Source organism: Trachinotus anak, unplaced genomic scaffold (assembly GCF_046630095.1).
Source record: "Trachinotus anak isolate AG129_WGS33_773 ecotype Australia unplaced genomic scaffold, CSIRO_AGI_Tana_v1 ptg000010l, whole genome shotgun sequence".
NCBI classification, from domain to species: Eukaryota; Metazoa; Chordata; class Actinopteri; order Carangiformes; family Carangidae; genus Trachinotus; species Trachinotus anak.
The window spans coordinates 21,988,855-22,007,573 of record NW_027273861.1 but is presented as its reverse complement, the minus strand read 5'-3'; the positions used below and the strand labels follow the sequence as shown (position 1 = coordinate 22,007,573).

The window sequence follows — 18,719 nt, the reverse complement described above, 5'->3', positions numbered from 1 at the left end:
ACTTTGACACTGTCAACCACAATAGACTTCCTATGATGCAACTGAGCTTATGCTGAAGAAAAGACCCAGCAGGTTTATGTATTTGTTTTCTTTTGTCATTTCTCAGACCCATCTATCCAACCTCAACCCACACCAGAGGTGGACCCGACTGTGTTTGAAAAGAGATTTCTGAGGAAGATAAGAGAGCTGGGAGAGGTAAACTGTTCCTGCTGTGTTTGTGTTGATCTCTGCACAGCAGATCTTAGCATTTATAAGAATGATCAAATAAATAAACTGATAAAACAGTTTAGCCATTTACTTAAGATACATTGGTAAGTCTGAAATTAAATTTCCTGTAGTGCATTTGTACTTTGTGGACTTAAGTGGTTATGGATTCTTATTTTATGGTTCTCCTCAGCTGACTACTGTTCAAGAATTCCACCAGGACTGTTAGCATTCTTGTGGTGATTCATGTCCTAAAACGAGCTGCAGGGATTTAAGACAATGCAGTGGACGAACTAATTCATGATTGTCCAAATAACTTAAATTTCTCGTGTTCCTCGTACAGGGCCACTTTGGAAAGGTGGAGCTGTGTCGCTATGATCCTCGGGGAGATAGAACTGGCGAGCTGGTGGCAGTGAAGTCACTGAAGCCCGAGAACCGGGAGGAGCAGAGCAACAACCTCTCAAGCGAGATCGACATCCTGAAGGCACTCTACCATGAAAACATTGTCAAATACAAGGGCATTTGCCAAGAGGAAGGTAAGATGGAGAGCACGAACACACAGAAATGGACACAAACACTAAGAAACAATAGAAGCCCTCACGTGTGTTGTTGGATCTGCGCTGTCATCACTGACATGTCTTCCTGATCAACACAACTAAGATGTCACCACACAATTCAGATCACATCAAGAAGTTTTCCATAGACGTAGTGTAGGTTATATATTTTTCTTTCAGATGTTTTATTCACATAGTTTTGACATGATGTGCTTTTAGTGTGTAAAAGGTGCATGCACTACAGTTATCACATGTTTCAGTGTTAAACCAAACATTTGCACCTGTGAGTCATACAGTACAGGACACCAGTTCCATGACCTTTGTGATGCAAGCACATCTGTTGCTGGCTGCTTTTAGGCTTCGGTGCTGTAGCTTTCGAAAAAGCATGACAAATACATTTCAGAGTCAGAAAGCTGAGTAAAAAGTTTGGGTGCAGACACTAAGAACTGGTTTTCTTCTGAAACCTCTCCTCTGTTGGTCACACAGACTTCAAATGTTGCTTTAAGACTGAGACAGCAGCAAATCTGGCTTTTAAGGATAGATTTCACTTCATGTGGAGCTTAGTTTGATGCTTTACAGGAAGACACTCTTCACTCTGACTGAAGCATATTTTGACAGGGTTTGTCCGAAGTTATATAGACAGACCAAAATAAGCATGCATATATCCTTAGTTGTGCCTCTGATGTCATACCATTAACTGTAGTCTAGACATGCTAGAAGAAGTATGTGTGAGGGCAGTGTGTGTACTGTACAGTACACACACATATATGCAGTATTTACATAAAAAGGGGTGAGTGCACTAAAACTTCCAGACCACATGTCGCCAATCTTTGAAAAACCAAGAGGGTCAACTCGTACTGCTGTTTAAAGGAATTCCTAGCTTCTGAAGTTTTGACTGTATTTCCTGTAAAGGAAGCTGGAAATAATATCAGTCCTTGTTCTTTTTGTATAACAAGTCAAACATGAACTTGTTTTTACTCTAGTTTTGGTTCCTGCTGAACAAATTGAGCACACACACACATACACACTCTCCCTCTCTCTCTCCATTTATGTAAGCTTTATTTCTGCTCATGACTGACTCTATGTTTACAGGTGGTCAGGCCATTAAGCTGATCATGGAGTATCTTCCACTGGGCAGCTTGAAGGAGTATCTGCCCAGGAACAAAAGCAAGACCAGCCTGAGCACCCTGCTCAGCTACTCTCTCCAGATATGCAAGGTAACACAGTTTGTTTTCAGAGCTGCAAACATTTAACTGTCTAACAGTGACACACCAGCCACCAGCCTTGAATTGAAACACCGAACACCTGACTGCTGTGTAGTTAGTGTCAATAATAAGCCGTGCTCAAACTGTTGTTTAAATGCTCTAACACTTCCTGTGTAGATACGGGTGGTGAGCTGCATTTTTAAACAATACTCATGTGATCGTCACATGATGTGATGAAGGTATGAACAGATAAAGCTGAACCAGGAACCTTGAAATGGTTGTCGTGAGTTCATGGCGTCGTTGGTTGTTCATAAAAGATGACTTAATCTTAGTGATCTGATAAATGTGTCTGGCAAACAGCTCATTTAAAAATCAAGCCGAATTATAAGTGGGTGGCACTGATGTAAAGGTTTTGTATTGTAGCAGACAGGATAGAGAAATGGGGGAAATGTCAGACAAACACCGAGCCAACGTGGCGTGCGGTGCAGTGAGTGTTTTGATTTATAGACGCTGCATCAGGTTTGAATCCACGAGTCATTGGCTGCTTTTCTCCCACCAGACATAGCTTTGTTTGTCTGCATGTTTCAGTCACTCAGTCAGAATCACACATTTCAGTCCCTCATGAATAGTGACCCTGTTTTTTTTGTTTTTTTGTTTTTTTTTTGTTTGTTTGTTCAGGGAATGGAATATTTGGGATCTAAAAATTACATCCACCGAGACCTGGCTGCCAGAAATGTGCTGGTGGAGAACGAGACGACGGTGAAGATCGGAGACTTTGGCCTCACCAAGAGCATCAAGGACAACGAGGGATATTACACTGTCAAGGACGACCACGACAGCCCTGTTTTCTGGTGAGTCAAGGGGAGGGAAGTTAGAAGAGCTGTAAATTTGAATCTCTCAGACTTGACCATGTTAGCTGAGATCTCTCTGTTAAATGACAGAATGCAAAAGGAAAGAGGGAGTAAAAAAGGGAGGGGACACCAAATGAAAATGAATTAACTGCAGACAGATGCTTTATGAATTGAAGAGAGAATTGCTGTGTAAAATATGGAAAAATGATGATCCATTCAAGAACGAATTAAAAGTCTTTTCTATGTTGAACTGACTCTGGTGTCAGGTGAGTGTACAGCAAAGGAAATGAGCATAACGAACTAGGCAGCATTGAAATGACACGAATTAGGTAACGAACAGAGGGAGACCAAGAAAGGAGTGGAGCAGTTTTAAGCAGGTGGTTAAATTACCAGGCGCTTTGTTTGTATTATCTGAGCTGTGTACTCCCAAGATATCCTATTTCAAGTTAATTGAAGTATACAGTGAATGTTGAGAGAAAACTGTAGCCTTGGTTCTCTGACCTTTGGTTGTCTTTGGGATCATCTTTCATGTTGCTGGTTTCCCATAAGTATTTTGTAGCTTTTAGAAAAAAGTCCATCCAGTCTTCATGAAGGACACTTGTATGATCTGATTAGTTGTGTTTCTTGATGTGTTACACATCTCTACGTTCTTTGTGGGTGCAGGGTAACAATCATCTGCACAAAAGGAAGAGGAATACACCTGCTCACTGCTATTTCAATCCCAATTATTGGTCCATTTAAACACGACTCCAAATGAATGATAAAGTTGCTTTGTAGCTGCTGGATGTGAGAATAAGTTTTTGCAAACAAGTTTGCCATATTAATTTAGATATTAACAGTTGTCAGTTTTGCTTTGCCAATTTTTTCCAGCTGCCTGCAAGTGGCCAAACACATCAGTTATTGGTGGTTTAAACAAATCTATTTTTCAAAAAATGTAACCGCTTCCCTTAGCAGAATGAAATGTGAGCGAGGGCATCTGAAATTAGTTGTAGTGGTCTTTTCTCTCAGTATTGCAGATCATAGTGCATCTGAAGATGTGTTATTCTTTATGGAAAAAAACATTTAAGTTGTATATTTAAGTAATAATATGCTGTATGTGATATTAACATAAAAAACTGTGAGAACATGGTCACATTGATACAAAAACATACTATGTTAAAATGAACATGAGTTAATGCTGCTCCACTTTGTTTCTCAGGTATGCTCCCGAGTGTCTGACTCTGTGTAAGTTCTACCTTGCCTCAGATGTTTGGTCCTTCGGGGTGACGATGTACGAGCTCATCACCTACTGTGACTCCTCCAAGAGCCCGATGACGGTCAGTGTGCAGTGCTCTCCTTATGTCTGGATGATGATTTCACAGTAGAAATACACACAACACATACTGAACCAGTCTTGCAGGAAAAAAAAAAAAAGAGTGAATTTATCAGGGCGTTACACAGGCACACAAATACACAATCAAAGACAGTCATTTGTATGTGGCAGATCGTGTTGGTCTTTGGCCAGAGCAGAATATGAGAGACTCCACCAGGAGCTATGTCCAGACCGTGCCGATACAAACAGCTCAGGTTATCGTGAGGATCTTTGATCTACATCAGGCTTTTAATGGCCACTGTCATCCTGACTAACCTGTGACTGTTACTGGAAGGCAGTTAGCAACAAGGGCAGGCACAGGTCAAGTCAAAGTTAAAACGGAACCATCTGGACCGCAAAGACTGGATTTCTTTGTGTCGGATCTTTATTAAAATGCTACATATACTCATCACAGTCTTAAGCTGATTTTCACTGGAATTTATTCTCATGTTTCACACATAAATAAAAATAGAGCCGTTATGGAAGGTTGTATGTTATTTTCCTCTCTAACCTCTCCTTGTCCTCACCCACACAGCTCTTCCTCAGTATGATTGGTCGAACTCATGGCCAGATGACCATCATCCGATTGGTGAAGGTGTTGCAGGAGGGGAGGAGGTTGCCGCGCCCAGAGAGCTGCCCTGAGCCTGTAAGAAACTGTCTTCTCATGACAAACATAAACTCAGTACAACACAGTAATGACATGGACATGGTCTTTGAGGAATCGCATTTATTTACAAAAGGAAGGGAAAGCAACACCAACAACAGTCAAAATGTTTGGCCTCAGCAGCGACAGACTGACGAGTGAAGCGACACTGAAAGTTTTTAAGTCTGTTTCTGTTTTTCTTTTTCAATACACCAACTGTTACACCTCATCCAGACTTGGTGAATACATCTCGATGTACTTAAAGGTCATATTTTATCAGGTCTCCTAAATTCTTTTCTACTGTTTGAGGTTTAACTGACACTTGTACTTATGCCATCGTTGTTCCTTATAAGTTACATTTTCCCCACGTGTGTCTCCATCGTCAGCTTTTGTCTCAGACGGCCAAAAGTCACAGTGTAAAGAGGCCTTAAATCAGTCAAATGTGACAGTTTAAAAGTCGGCAAAACCCAGGATGACCTGCCGTCATAGAGAACAGATCGGCTCTCGGTCAGTGGTAGGAGAGAGAGGTAAACTGTAGTGGCCGTAAAGCTGAAGTCCACACAGTCCAATATTCAGTGGCAGAAACAGACCTGCTACATCTTCAAGCTGTTTAGTGATAGAAGATGACGACGCTCTCCCAGACTTTTCTTTAAATGTGTATGTTTGTCTGAACAGTGAGACTGTGTCTGAATATAACAAATAGTCAGATGTCCAATACAGTTCAACATTAGTTTGTTCAGAGTTCATCATTCAGTTCAGTGTCATGTTCCTGATTTGTTTTTAGCCACAGTAATCTCTGGCTTCATGTTGCCTTTAATAAAAATATGAATTCCATGGAGGCACACAGATTTAAAATTTGGGGGGGGGGGGGTTTCTGAATTGGTGCATCCCTACTTTAAACGTTTGAGCATTATTATTTGCAAAACACACTATCTGCAGTTTATTTCTTTGTAAGGTTTCACATTTCCGACGCCCATACTCATACTGTGTGTTTGACAGGTGTACGAGCTGATGCGCAAGTGCTGGGAGCAGCTGCCTGAGAGGAGAATCACCTTTAAGCGCCTGATCGAGGAGCTGACCAACATGCAGCAACAGCTCCAACCACAAAACAGCTTTTAATAAACCTCCGACTGTTTGACTTTCTGGGAGCGCAGTGGACTTTTGCATGCGGACCCTGGGAGCAGATGCAAACGGCAAAACTGGCCCCGGATCAGCATCTGTTGTGCGGCTTCATTTTACTGCGTCCTCAAGGGTCAGAGCTTCACACAGTCACGCTTCTTCACATATAACCCTAACAGAACCATATAAGTCCTATTCAATTACCATTTAAGCCAGCCATATATTTTTTCTTTTTTTACATTTTTATTTGATGGGCCGATTTTTTTAGTTATTTCTATAATTCCTTTAAGTATGAATATCGTTTATGTAAAACCTTGTAGCCTTAGCCCGTGCTAAATGTGACCTTATATCTTCCAAAAGGACTTCCAAGGATATCTAACATTTAACTGTCTGCATTGTGAGAAGTGTCAAACTCATATGGACTCATCACTCACATTGTAATGTGCTCTAAAGGCCTTATAATAGTGTGGACTGGAGGCTGATATCAGCCTCACTGAGAGAAGCTGGAAAGATGGAAACCAAGCAAAGAGAGAGGAACTGTTTTCCCGCTCGCAGTGGTGCGACGGTCTTCTTTGTGACAAACGCTGAGTGGATCACTGATGAAACATGTGGAGAAGTGCTTGAATGGACAGAACAGGCATTAACAGATACTGCGGATGTGGTTTTCAGCGTTCTTGTGCCACTGCTGTTTGCTTCATGGACTCCTCTGTTTGGGAGAGAATCACCTGCTTTGTATCGCTCAGTTTTTGCAGCCACGGAGTGATCTGTGAGACATTAGATTTTCTGTTCAGGCAGTGCAGACACAGTCACTGAGAACTACTGAGTCACTGCCAGTAAAGGAGCGCCAGCGGTCACGCAGCAGAGTTCCTTTCGCTGCATCTTTGTCATCATTTTACAGTTAAAACAATAAGTCAATCAACTGAAAATTAATCAGACACCATTTTTGTTTTGTTTCTAGATTCTCAATTTAGTGTTTTTCCTGTGTCTTTGTAACATGAGCTTGAATATTGTTTGGATTTGACAAAATGAGCAATTTGAAGACATTGTTTTGACTTTTAGGACATTTTTAACCATGTTTGGACAACCATGCAGCCTACATGGTTAAAATGTGTAATAATGCCTGTCTCACTGATGGTGGCAAACCTGAAAAGACAACAAGACTATTTTCTTTGTGGAGAAGCAGTTTGAGCTGCATTGGTGCCGGAACAGAAAATGTAGTTTTTCTTTTATGGGTTATGACTGTCTAATAATGCTTCTAACACTCTTTCCTCCTCTTCAAACCGCCAGAGATAGAATAGGTTTTGCAGAAACAGTAAAAAAGAAAATCATTAGCACTGTGTAAAATTTTTAAATGTAGGAGGCCAACTGTTTGGAAGGAGTTCATCTTATATTTTGAAAAAAATAAAACCCCTTTATGCAGCTGGATAAATAGAGAACACAGCAGTTGCGACGCTCATGAATCTTCTGAAACATGAGCAGTCAGTAGTGATTATCACAGGGGGACTCAGTACTCTTGGGTCAGACCTCACCCATCTTTGAACTCAGCCACTTGTGGCTGATAATCCTGCCTGAATCTTTAAAAATATAGCACTTGTGAAGTTCAGGAGCGAGAGATTAAGATAAGTACCTGTGAGAGACACTCGAGGGCAGTATAACTTCACTTACATTCTCCGCTTCAAACACACATACACAAATATTATACATTATATTAAATATATATATATATATGTAGTAAGAAAGAGAGTAGAGACTTGTATGTGGAAGAAGTTCAGAAGGTTTTTTTGAAGTGAGACAGATTAAGATGAATCAGTGGTTTCACATAATGGAATTGATGTTTCTGAAAATATTTCTTTTGACATTCATTGTTATGTTTGCATTTTGTGTGTAAAATTTTCTTTTTAATTCTCCCATATGCCACAAAAGTGTATTTTAGCTGTGTATATGTGATACAGTTTGAGCAGAGGGTTTTGCTTGTATAAATCCACTGTGTGAAGTCTCGTTTGGTCACATATCACGACTTCAGAAATGGTCAGTTCAGTTCAACGCAGCTCTGTGGCTTTTACTGTGAATGTTGGCAGAATGATGAAAAAAACGGAAGGACTGTCGAGGAGACAAGTTGAGCTTCAGTCCACATTTTATTTAGGAATGTAAAAGACAATTCCTTCTGCTCAAAATAAGAGAAAAGAAATATATTTTTCAAAATATAAGACCAAAGTATGAATTATGGAAGGTAAAAGTATCCATAAATACACAATGAAAAAATAAATAAAATCAATGTTTGTCGTGTTCTGTCTGTGTCAGTCCAAATGCAATATCATCATTATTATTATTATTATTATTATCATCATTATTATTATTACTGAAAACAATTTGTTCTATATATTACAGTTCTAAGTAAGCATGCTAAAATTGCTCTAGAAATACCTTATTCACAGTAAAACAATATCAATGTCAGTGTGATATAAAATTTTGCAAAATCTACAGTATATTTCAGGTCAGAAAAAAAATCCACATACTTGAAAAGGAAAAACTTTTACAAAACAAGAAGCACAGCAAATCTAGATTTATCTACAGCCGTTAAAGTGTGTCAGAAAATCAGATATACTTCAGTATTGCAAAGCTTTGTGATCAACACACACACACACACACACACGCACGCACACCATGTGTGATTCTTCATTCACTATTGCAAAGTCCAGCCTCACCACTGATAAGTAGTTTTCATACTGGTCCAATGGCAGCACACTGAAGCTCAGAGGAGGCTCCGTTTACACAAGAACAGAAAAATCTGGATTTAACCTGAAGTCATTCAGTCGTGTTGTTCATCCTACAAACTAACACAAAATCACAACCAAACGACACAAGACTACAGAAAGGATTTTCTGTTCTGATTTAAATGAACACTAAAAAAAATGAAACATATCATAGCTCTATTAACAACTGAAGACCATAAAATAAGCTGCATTTACACAGCAACAGAATTGATCCTGATCTCTCCGAGGTGCAAACTGCAGCTGGCTCACTGACAGGTGAAGGTCGCCAATGTTATACGAGATTCAAGAGCATCCTCCACCTGTGTGCACACGCAGGCTTTGTTTGTGCTGTTATTTTCAGGGAACTTGGCCCCTTTTGTGTACAATCATCATGAGGACGTCACGTCTTGGTGGCACAGAGAGGCACAGAAACTAAGAGATAAAACCCTTTGTCCGTCAGTCGAACCACTCAGAAAACATTCCCCAGTAGAACAGAAGGGTCTGACATCCTACACAGGTAAGTAACCGCACACGTAAAAAATGATCGCCTCCACAGCTGTAGTTACTTATATTTTATACTATCATACTCAAACTGTGGGAGGCAGTTTCAAAGATAATATTGCAGTTAAACTCCAAAATGATACATCCATCATGTGGGGGGAGAAAGAAGTGAACTCAAGGCTTTCAAAATCATTAATGGCACAAAATTGATGCTTTCAGGATCCACATCTCTGGAAGGTGGGGAACTGAAGTAGACCTTTGTTTAAAATGGAGCAGAGCCAGACACAGAAAGATGCGTTAAGAGAAATGCTGCATCAAGGACATGCAAACATTCAAGAAGAAAATATGATAATTTAACAAATCTGACTGGACAGCACAAGTTGTCCATGAGGGGAAAAAAAAAAAAAAAAGCATAGGTGATGTGATGAAATGACAACAAGTGTCAAGACTTTCATCACATATGACCGTAGCTGTGTTTGGACTCAGGGGCTGGGTCCTGTGAAGGTGTGTCAACCTCCACTACCTCCTCACCAAGTGAGACTTTCTAGCTTTGGAGACTTTGGAAAACCAGACCAAAACCCATCACACCATCGGCTGGGAAGAGGTCAAAGGTTATCAACAAGGAGAAAAATCAAGGAGGACATCCACAACCAACCTGAGAGACCATCCCTCAACAGACACTCAAGCTCCCCAGTATAAGACCACCTGCTATCACGTGCTAACAACCAAAGCATCTCCATGAACTGATCAGAGGAGAAAGACCACAAGAGATGGCTGAAAGTCAAGAATGAATATTCAAGCTCAACTATACCTGTGTCATTCCCCATATGAAGAACCTGTCCAGGACAAACAGACGAATTAAAATGTATCTTTAAGTGTTTACATCAGTGGTGGGATATAACTATGTACATCTACCCTAAAATGTGTGAGGTACTTGTACAACCAAACAACATAAAAAGCTGTTTAAAAAAAGCATTTAAATTTCTGTTACATAATATTAACACAGACTTCTGTACGTAAAGAAAATTGTGAACGCAGGACTTTTACTTGTAATGGAGCATTTTTACTTTGTGGAATTTTTACCTCAACTAATGTCAAAGTCTTCAGTACTACTTCCATCACTGTTTTATATTCTGCAGGAGCCGTTATTATTGATCAAGTTCCCTTTTTATAACCACCCACCCACCCACCAGATCAATATCTTACATTCATAAATTAAAAAGAACAACCTGCGTACTTCACTAACAATTCAGCATGCAGTGGTGTTGGAGATCACCAAAGCTACGTCTGTTGTTTCCTATAACTTCATATAAAAGCTGATCACATTTCTCTGAGCCCTGTGGCATGGAAGAGTCTTTTTCATGCCATTACAGACTTCACAGGAGGCAGCTCCTGGACAAGCAGGCAGAAACTAAATCAGTGTAGACAGATGCGTAACCTAAAGGTACTTTACTTAGAGGAGAAAAAAAACTAGAGGAACACTGGTGATATTCTCTGTTCTTAATGACAACAAATCACATGAAAAGATCTAAACCAATAATGAAGTCACTTTGTTAACAAGTGTTGGCTGTGCATTCAAAGCCTGATTTATATATTTTGCTCTGTGACATAGATTGCTGATGTCATCAAACACCTCAGTGAGCTACAGCATTAGACAAGCGGCCATATTTCCTCATTACCTGAAAAAACTTACATTTTGCCTTATTTTGAATCACTAACACTGTTCTGCTGCTGTAAATACTCACAGGAGCATCAACTGTAGATTAATCCGCAGCTGAAAATAGTACCCAGGAAATGCTCTACTTCCTCCTGTTTGAGTAACTTTTTTTCCTAAAAACTATGACACCCACCTTTAAAGATTTAGGTCATCAATAGGAAAACATAGGCTTGGTGCTGATAGTCAGGATAGAAATAGGAAGTCGGAAAGCGTCAAGAGACCGACTAACCCATTGTTGGATTTAGTCTTTTATGGGATTTGTTGACAATAAAAAATATCAGCAGCCTTGTTCTATAAATGTGATTGATGCAGATTTTGTGGGATTATTCTGCACAAAGCCACATTCACAGATGCCATGACTGACAGGTTCGGAGGCTCGATGCCAGCTGTGACCTTATGTGTTTGTATTTGAGCGTCTACAATTAGACTGCTGTCAGATATCGCTCCACCAGTGGGGGAGGAATGGTGTTTGTCAGTTGGCCTGCGGTAAAAATACAGACTTGGATTGTTTTCTGTGTTGATGGTGAAGAGGCAGGACGATTTACTCCGCAGGAGTGACAATAATAAGCGGAAAAACATGAGCTTAATAACATATTCATATAGACGAGGATCACACTGTGCAGCTGTGCTGTGCAAGAGTGGAGAGGAGAAATGGTCTGTGAGAGTCCATCTAATACCAACACCAGAGCAGAGAAGACACATTTCCTTCGTGTTGGAGTGTGTGTGTGACAGCTCTACGGGAACACACACCATGCAAGAGTCTGGCAGACACAACCAACACTCTTCACTGAGCCAGCAGAAAGAAGAGGAGAAAGACAAAAAAAAATCTCTACAGGCTGAGAGGCTGAAGGCAGCTGGAGTTGTTTTTCCCATTCCTCTCTGCCTTTCAGCCTGTCTCTCCTTACTGCCACTACCTGCCAGGAGCAGTACATTTTTAGAGAGCCCCACACACACACACACACACACACACACTCACACACACACACACACACACACACACACACACACACACACACACACACACACACACACACAGCTAAAGTTACTACACAGAGAACCCGCTGAAGTAAACACCAGTTCAACTCTCATTATCTGCAATTCAGTAAAGGAAGAACGTTCAGACCCAGTGAAACTATAGAGAGACAAACAGAAGCTGTAATCAATCTGCAGGTGAAGGTGTGAGAGCAGTGGACATGTGAGAACATGTTTGGAGCACAAATATTTTTTAATTTGGCGCAAACTGACTTGGCCGAGTCTGAACTCGCAGAAATCATGTAAAAATGTGCTGCTCACTGACAGTTTCTGGCCTCAGCACACACACTATCTGACTGTCATATCTTTCTAAAAGTGGAAGGTACAGGAAAACTTTATCTTAATAAAATCTACCTGCACAGGTAAACATGTGATGTACATGTGCAGAAGCAGAAGTCAAACAAAGCATCAAATATATCTCGTCATGTTTCTCACAAACAGAGGGACAGCTTGGTGTAAAGTCAAGAAGATGACAGAGATAATGTTTAAAAAAAAAAAAAAAGAACTTTAGGGACCTGCACAACAACAAAAAAGTGGCTCTTCGTTGCTATGGTAGCATTCAAACATACTTGACAGTGCAATGTGAAGATAATCCCCACAGCTATAACATGTTGCTTTGAGCCAGAAGAGCTTTTGACAACCTGAGCTGAAAACACAGAGCAGCTTCATGTTCAACCACACATTAAACCAGGGCTGCAACTACTGATAAGATTATTTTCCATATTGATTAGTCTGATCATCATTTCCGTGATTATTTGTTTGGCCTATAAAAAGTCAGAAAATAGTGACATATTCAGGTTGGTTGTTATCTGTCGTATATGACAAAAAGTCCTCACATTTGAGAAGCTGGAACCTGCGAGTGTTTGGCTAGTATTGTGATAATGAATGAATTGTTAAAGTTAACAGTCGAGCCAAAATACCAATCAATTTTCTGTCAATCAACTAATGATCAGAACTCTGCAAGAAACCAATGGAGAGTTTGTCTGATGGGATATAAACCTGAGAAGTTGCTGCCTACCATAGACCAAATCAATCCAGCACGTTTGTAGTTAAAGCTGCATACAAACGTCTTTTCTGGTAAGAATGTGGACAAACATTTCTCCTGTAATTGTCCTCGCATTGTCTAACACTACCACAGACATTGGCAACTGTTCTAACAAGCTAATTACACTGAGAACTTGTCAGTCACGGATCAAAAGGTCACGCACAGGAAGAGCAGTGTTCCATATTTGGACATTTTTCTGTCTATGATTAAAAAGACGTAGGAGCAATTAACAGTTAATTAGAGTCGAGACGTGCAGCCAAGACCATCAACACTAATAACAGCTATTGAGTTACAAATTCACACTTTCTTTCCCAGAGTTTCCTGCTCCTTTAAAGTCATTTCAGACCAAAGATGGAGTAAACTGAAAAGTGGACTTCCACCAGAAGAAGCTCACACAACCACTAAAATACAATCCAAGCATGACTGACTTTAGCACCTGAATCTATTGTGGCAGACAGTCGGAGTGGAAAACAGCCAGACAGACAGGAAGACAGACAGACAGACAGGCAAGCAGGCAGGCAGATGGGAAAACAGACAAGTAGACAGTGATTTCTAAACTCTGCTGCCTCAGCTGTTCACGTCCACAAACACAGAGGTCCTGTCTCTGGCCTGAACACACACTCTCACAGACAGACAGACGTGTCTATCTTGCCTTTTAGAGAGGTGGAGGAGAGAGCTGACCACTTTTCATCCACTCACACCAGGAAGCAAATCAGACAGTGTCTCTGAGCCAGGCCAGACGGCCAACACGTCCAGAGGAGCACGTCGCCATAAAATGCGTCTAAGTGGTCACAGTTGATTCAGGTGAGATCAGGCTAATGAAAGTGTAGTAAAAACAAATCAATCAGAAAGAACTGCTTGAGATGGGAAAATTCAAAATGGTTGGTCGACAAGAAACCACAAATGGAGACAGAGATGTCCTGTGAAAGTAGATTTGACTACAAGCACAGACTTCATGGGGCAAATGCCCCCCCCCAGCAGTGCTGCTCTCTGTTAGCAGGTTATTTATTGGATCTCTGTCCTTTGTTCAAAATTAGTTTGATCTACTATATCAGGAAGAACTGAGCAAACAGACAGTTCAAAGCTGAGAGGGTGAGAACAGATGTTTAACTTGCAGACCTACTGTGCGACTTTGTATTGTTACTGACTTTAAACTGCCAGGTGTGTAATATCTAAGTGATAAATTATTGTGCAGCTTATTTAGAAATTCATGCTGAATTATCAAAAAAAATAAAAAATGAAAAAAAGGATGAGAACTCACATCTTAAGTTCATATTACACCATTTTTGTTCCATGAATTTTCTGTGAGTGAAGGCCGTTACTAATTCATATAATATGCTGAACCTAAGTAGACACTTAGCCCTGACAGTGCAGCATTTTGAAGTCATTAATTAAGGATATCAGTTGTATCAAATGTAAATTTCATAGAACTAGTTTGTCAGGTAAAATGTGTAAAGGTGAAAACACCCACAGAAATATTTTAGCTTTTTTGTTATTTTGTTCAAATGAAGCGAAATTGAAAATTGTAAGCTGTTTTTAAGTTTCTTTTTTACAGTAGCTTTCAAGAAACCTAATTCATTTGTCAAATTGTTTTCACTTTAATATAGGAAATCACCAAAATAAAAGTATTTTAAAATAGCACAGCCAACACAAGTCAAAGTCATACAAATGTCAGAGAGGACGTAAGCCACAACAGTGCAAAGATAAGTTTGTACAATCAGATTAAGTGGAAACTGAAAATAGAAATGCATGCTAAATAGAAACAATAACAATGGATAACAATGACATTTTGAAGATAAAAATGGCAGAGGAACTAAAACATGATAAACTCTTATACTGTTTACAAGTTAAAATGGGTGAATCCAGTACACAAACTCAAGTTTTAAGTTTTAGGATGAGTGGGGAAAGCTGGACATGACCACCTGTCAGCTGCCAGTGTATGAACACAACAAGAGACACAGCCTGTGGCTAAACTGGAATCGGTCCATGAACTTTATGAATGTACAAACAGTGGAAAAAGTTTTAATATGCAGAAAAAAGCAGGGGAGCCATTGAATGCAACAAACGTGAGAACATTTATTTTGCTAGATACAATATGTGCACACATACAGACTTACAGTTGGGACAAAGAGCTGAAAAAAGGTTTTGGCTTTGCATTCCTCTTCCTGCCTGTATTTGTTCAAATAGTTTGCATGTTAAATGTTCTCACTTTTTTTTTTTTTTTTGCATTTGATGGCTCCTCATCTTCTTTCTCTTAGATATTTGATGGATTGTTGCTCCAACATGTGTTAGTTACATGTTAAATATGAAATTTTACAGAGTGGAAACACATCAGTCACCGTCAGTTAGAAAACATGTAATTGGATGAAGGACAAACAACAAAAAGAGTCAAGATAAGGGAGTAATGGAAAACAAGGAGGTGTGGGTATGTGTGTACTGTAGTAGCAGTACAAAGCACAGAGGGATCTGTATTGCCTTTAGTTTAATCTGTATTTAACAGCGTACCTGCACACCGCCACCACTACAATACCACTGTTACTCCACTCTTGTAAACATCATGCACATCCTGTTTACAATAAGCCATTATGTGATTTGTACAGTTTATCTGATCTCACGTGCTACTGGTTTTCACAGTGTGTGAGCATGGTTGCTATGGCGACGCAAGTAAAATCTTCTCTGTGATACATAATCATAGTTATGAGCAGAATATTAAAAAAAAAAAAAAAGCTTTTACTAAAACAAGGGTATGAGCCATTACTGTTACGCAGAAGTATATAACGCTGACTGAATGGCAAAACATTTTACATTCAGCTTTCTACAGTAGTAGGAGCCTTAGTTATTGCCGGTTTGTTAGACAAGAAGCATGTGCACATTAAAAACCTAATGTCCAAACCGTGATATTAAAATGCCAAGCCCTCGCCTAATGAACATAAAGACCTTCAGGACATGGAAGATATTTCAGTTCACAGCCTGTGCCTCGCAGTAATAATGGCAGTCGTAAATACGGGATTGAAAGAAGAAATACAGGCTTTTTTTAGCAAAAGAAATATAAATATCAAATTTTTTTTTTTTTCTGATTCTTTGTGAAGCCACTGGAAAGAGACCAGCGATGTGAAAATCAACATCAAGAGATTGCTTTGTACCCTAAAAACTGAAAAAAGGTGCGTAAATTCTCCCATTGCCCATGAGCAACAAATCCAGAGGTCTGTCACACTGTCGGAGCATCTGATGAGCAAAAAATGCTCATGTTAAAAAGTCTGATTCTGACAATTCTCTGAAAGACTCAATGCCAATCCCTACCTACTACCTACTAATTTCATACAGTATATAGCACAGTAATAACATACTGTTTTTAGCAGATTCTATTACATGAAATTTGCATACTGTACCATTTATAGAAGAAATGATGCAATATGTGCACAAATGCTATTAAACTGTGACCTTGGAATATTGCTGCCAATTCAGCTGAAGGTTTTCACAAAAATGTGATTGTTATTTTTTGTTTTCTGTAGTGCTCCTGGAGCTTTACCACCATCCACAATTATCTGTGAGCACCTCCTCTTCCATTGAGAGAGAAGAATGTGCTTCAACAGCACACTAAATATATGCTGTCATTAACATTTGACTATACTTTCCTTTGTCTCTTTACGGTGCAAACACACTGCATTCTCAAAACCTGCTTGAAATTAGCATGTAGTATGGCCTTGGGACACACATGGAGAACAGAAACCTTTATGTTCTAATGGCAGCTGGAGATGGATGTGCAGCTCCTGTTACAGACCAAACAGCTCGCTCTCAGACACTGCCCACTGCGTTACGACCGGAAGAGATGAGGGAAGAGTGGCTTAAATGTTAAAAACCAAATCAAATAACTTCAGTTAAATCTATACCATGTTCAATGTCAATAAGATGATTTGAATAGCCTTGGATTATTTTATATTACAAATATATAACAGCGTAGATTGAAAACAATCAGACATAGTAAATAATGTTTTCCTTTCATTCATGTAGTACAATATGCTCACAAAAGAGCTGAGAAATGTCCATTATATGTGATATTGTCTGTTACGCATGGCTTTATATATTCTGTATTCCACACTGTATATACACAAGCCTTTTCTTTTGTATCCAGTCTCTATAAGAAAGGTCCATTCATTGAGGGAAGCTTCTATAAGTCATAACAATTAAGGGCTTTGATTTGTTCGTGCCCTTTTTTTCCTGAAGTGCTCCCAACCTTGGGATTGAAAATGGCTGACACTTCCTACAGATACAGCATGTCAACACACACCACACACAAGCACGCACTCTAATCCTCTGTGGGGAGATATAAAAGAGGAATCTGGGCAATAAAACGAAAAGAAACACTGAAGCGGGAACAAACAGATGTCAGTCTGACTGACGAATCAAAGCGTGAGTGTGTAACACTCTTTTGAAAAAGGAGTCACAGAGGAAGAGATCTGACTGTAAGACCAGTCCTAAGACAGTTGCAGCAGACAGACAGGATGCCTGGCTGGAAATACAAAAGCAGCTTATACGTACAGATACAATATACTTTAGTTTACATTATACTAGAAAAAATGTACAAGTTAATATTAGTTAAGTACAGTTGACACAGAAACAATATCTCAAGAGTTAAGGCTTGAACAGGACAAAAGCAACACCATGTTTGTGTATGTGTGTGTGTGGGTACATGTGTGTACATAAGTGCCAGGATCAAAGAGCACTATGGCTTGCTTTAACTTGAGCCATTTGCAACCCTAATTCTATTAAACTCAAGACCTACTGTAGGGATGCAAAATGGCAGCCACAGAAAGGCCACTAGAGGGAGCTGTGACATCGAGCAGACGCTGTTTGTGCCTTCCTCCAAAAGCTTTAGGCTTTAAGGTGGTTTGGTTCATACTAGAGCCTCTTCCTCTTAAAGTAGTCAGCATACTGCCCCCCCAGGCCCTGGGAGTGCTGCCCAATGTAGGCACCATCTGATGATGCCACTTCCTGAACCGCCAACTGAGGATACTCTCTCTTATGGCCCCTTGTCTGGTTCTGAAGAGACAGAAATGAGAAAGAGAGGGGGAGTTAGAGGTGAAGAAAGGGTAAATCATACCACTTCAAGGAAAAGTTTCACACTTTGAAACATACTTGTACTCTTATGGGTTCTGGCTCCACTTACTTACCTTGACATGAGTGGTATCAATCTTCTCGTCTAACTCTTGGCAAGAAAGTGAGTGAGCGTGTTTCCCAAAATGTCAAACTGTTCCTTTAAATGTTCACAAATGTCTTGCATGTAAAGGGAACAAAATCGCTGCTGCCTACATTCAAAGTTGGGAGCTATAAAGTTGTCACTGATACTTTAGTGTCTTTCATTTTGCAGCAATGAGAAAGAACATTTGGTTCATTAATTCTATAAATGTCCTGCTCCCTCCTACACTTCAGGATGTAATTGAATCAGATGTTATGTTTTTAGATTTTAATACTGAAATAATTTTTAATAGACAATTCCATCGAGCTTCTGTGCCTTCTTGAAAACTTCTATTTCTATAAGACAACAATGATTAACTCTAAGCCAAACAGTAAACTGATTTGGTTTGACTTTTAAATGCACTTTAATTCCTTAAACTTGCAATCATTTCTGGCCACGTTTTAGCAGTGGTAACAAGGTGTAAACACAACACTATCATATCACCACCTTTTATGTTGATATGGTGAACTTGTTTGCAAAGAGTTGCTTATAGTTACAGAGCAGCATT

The 18,719-nt window shown here is 39.7% G+C and overlaps 2 protein-coding genes across 2 annotated transcripts in view; one reads left to right on the top strand and one right to left on the bottom strand.

Moving 5' to 3' along the window:
* Window positions 1-8,210, top strand: part of jak1 (Janus kinase 1) — a 37,443-nt gene extending 29,233 nt beyond the window's left edge. The window contains exons 19-25 of the mRNA XM_071486172.1: window positions 107-195; window positions 548-740; window positions 1,851-1,975; window positions 2,642-2,814; window positions 4,013-4,130; window positions 4,701-4,811; window positions 5,808-8,210. Of these exons, the coding sequence (XP_071342273.1) occupies window positions 107-195; window positions 548-740; window positions 1,851-1,975; window positions 2,642-2,814; window positions 4,013-4,130; window positions 4,701-4,811; window positions 5,808-5,927 (929 nt within the window). The 3' untranslated portion in view covers window positions 5,928-8,210. The remainder of the gene's footprint in view (window positions 1-106; window positions 196-547; window positions 741-1,850; window positions 1,976-2,641; window positions 2,815-4,012; window positions 4,131-4,700; window positions 4,812-5,807) is intronic.
* Window positions 8,044-18,719, bottom strand: part of raver2 (ribonucleoprotein, PTB-binding 2) — a 94,894-nt gene continuing 84,218 nt past the window's right edge. The window contains exon 17 of the mRNA XM_071486173.1: window positions 8,044-18,015. Within this exon, the coding sequence (XP_071342274.1) occupies window positions 17,875-18,015 (141 nt within the window). The 3' untranslated portion in view covers window positions 8,044-17,874. The remainder of the gene's footprint in view (window positions 18,016-18,719) is intronic.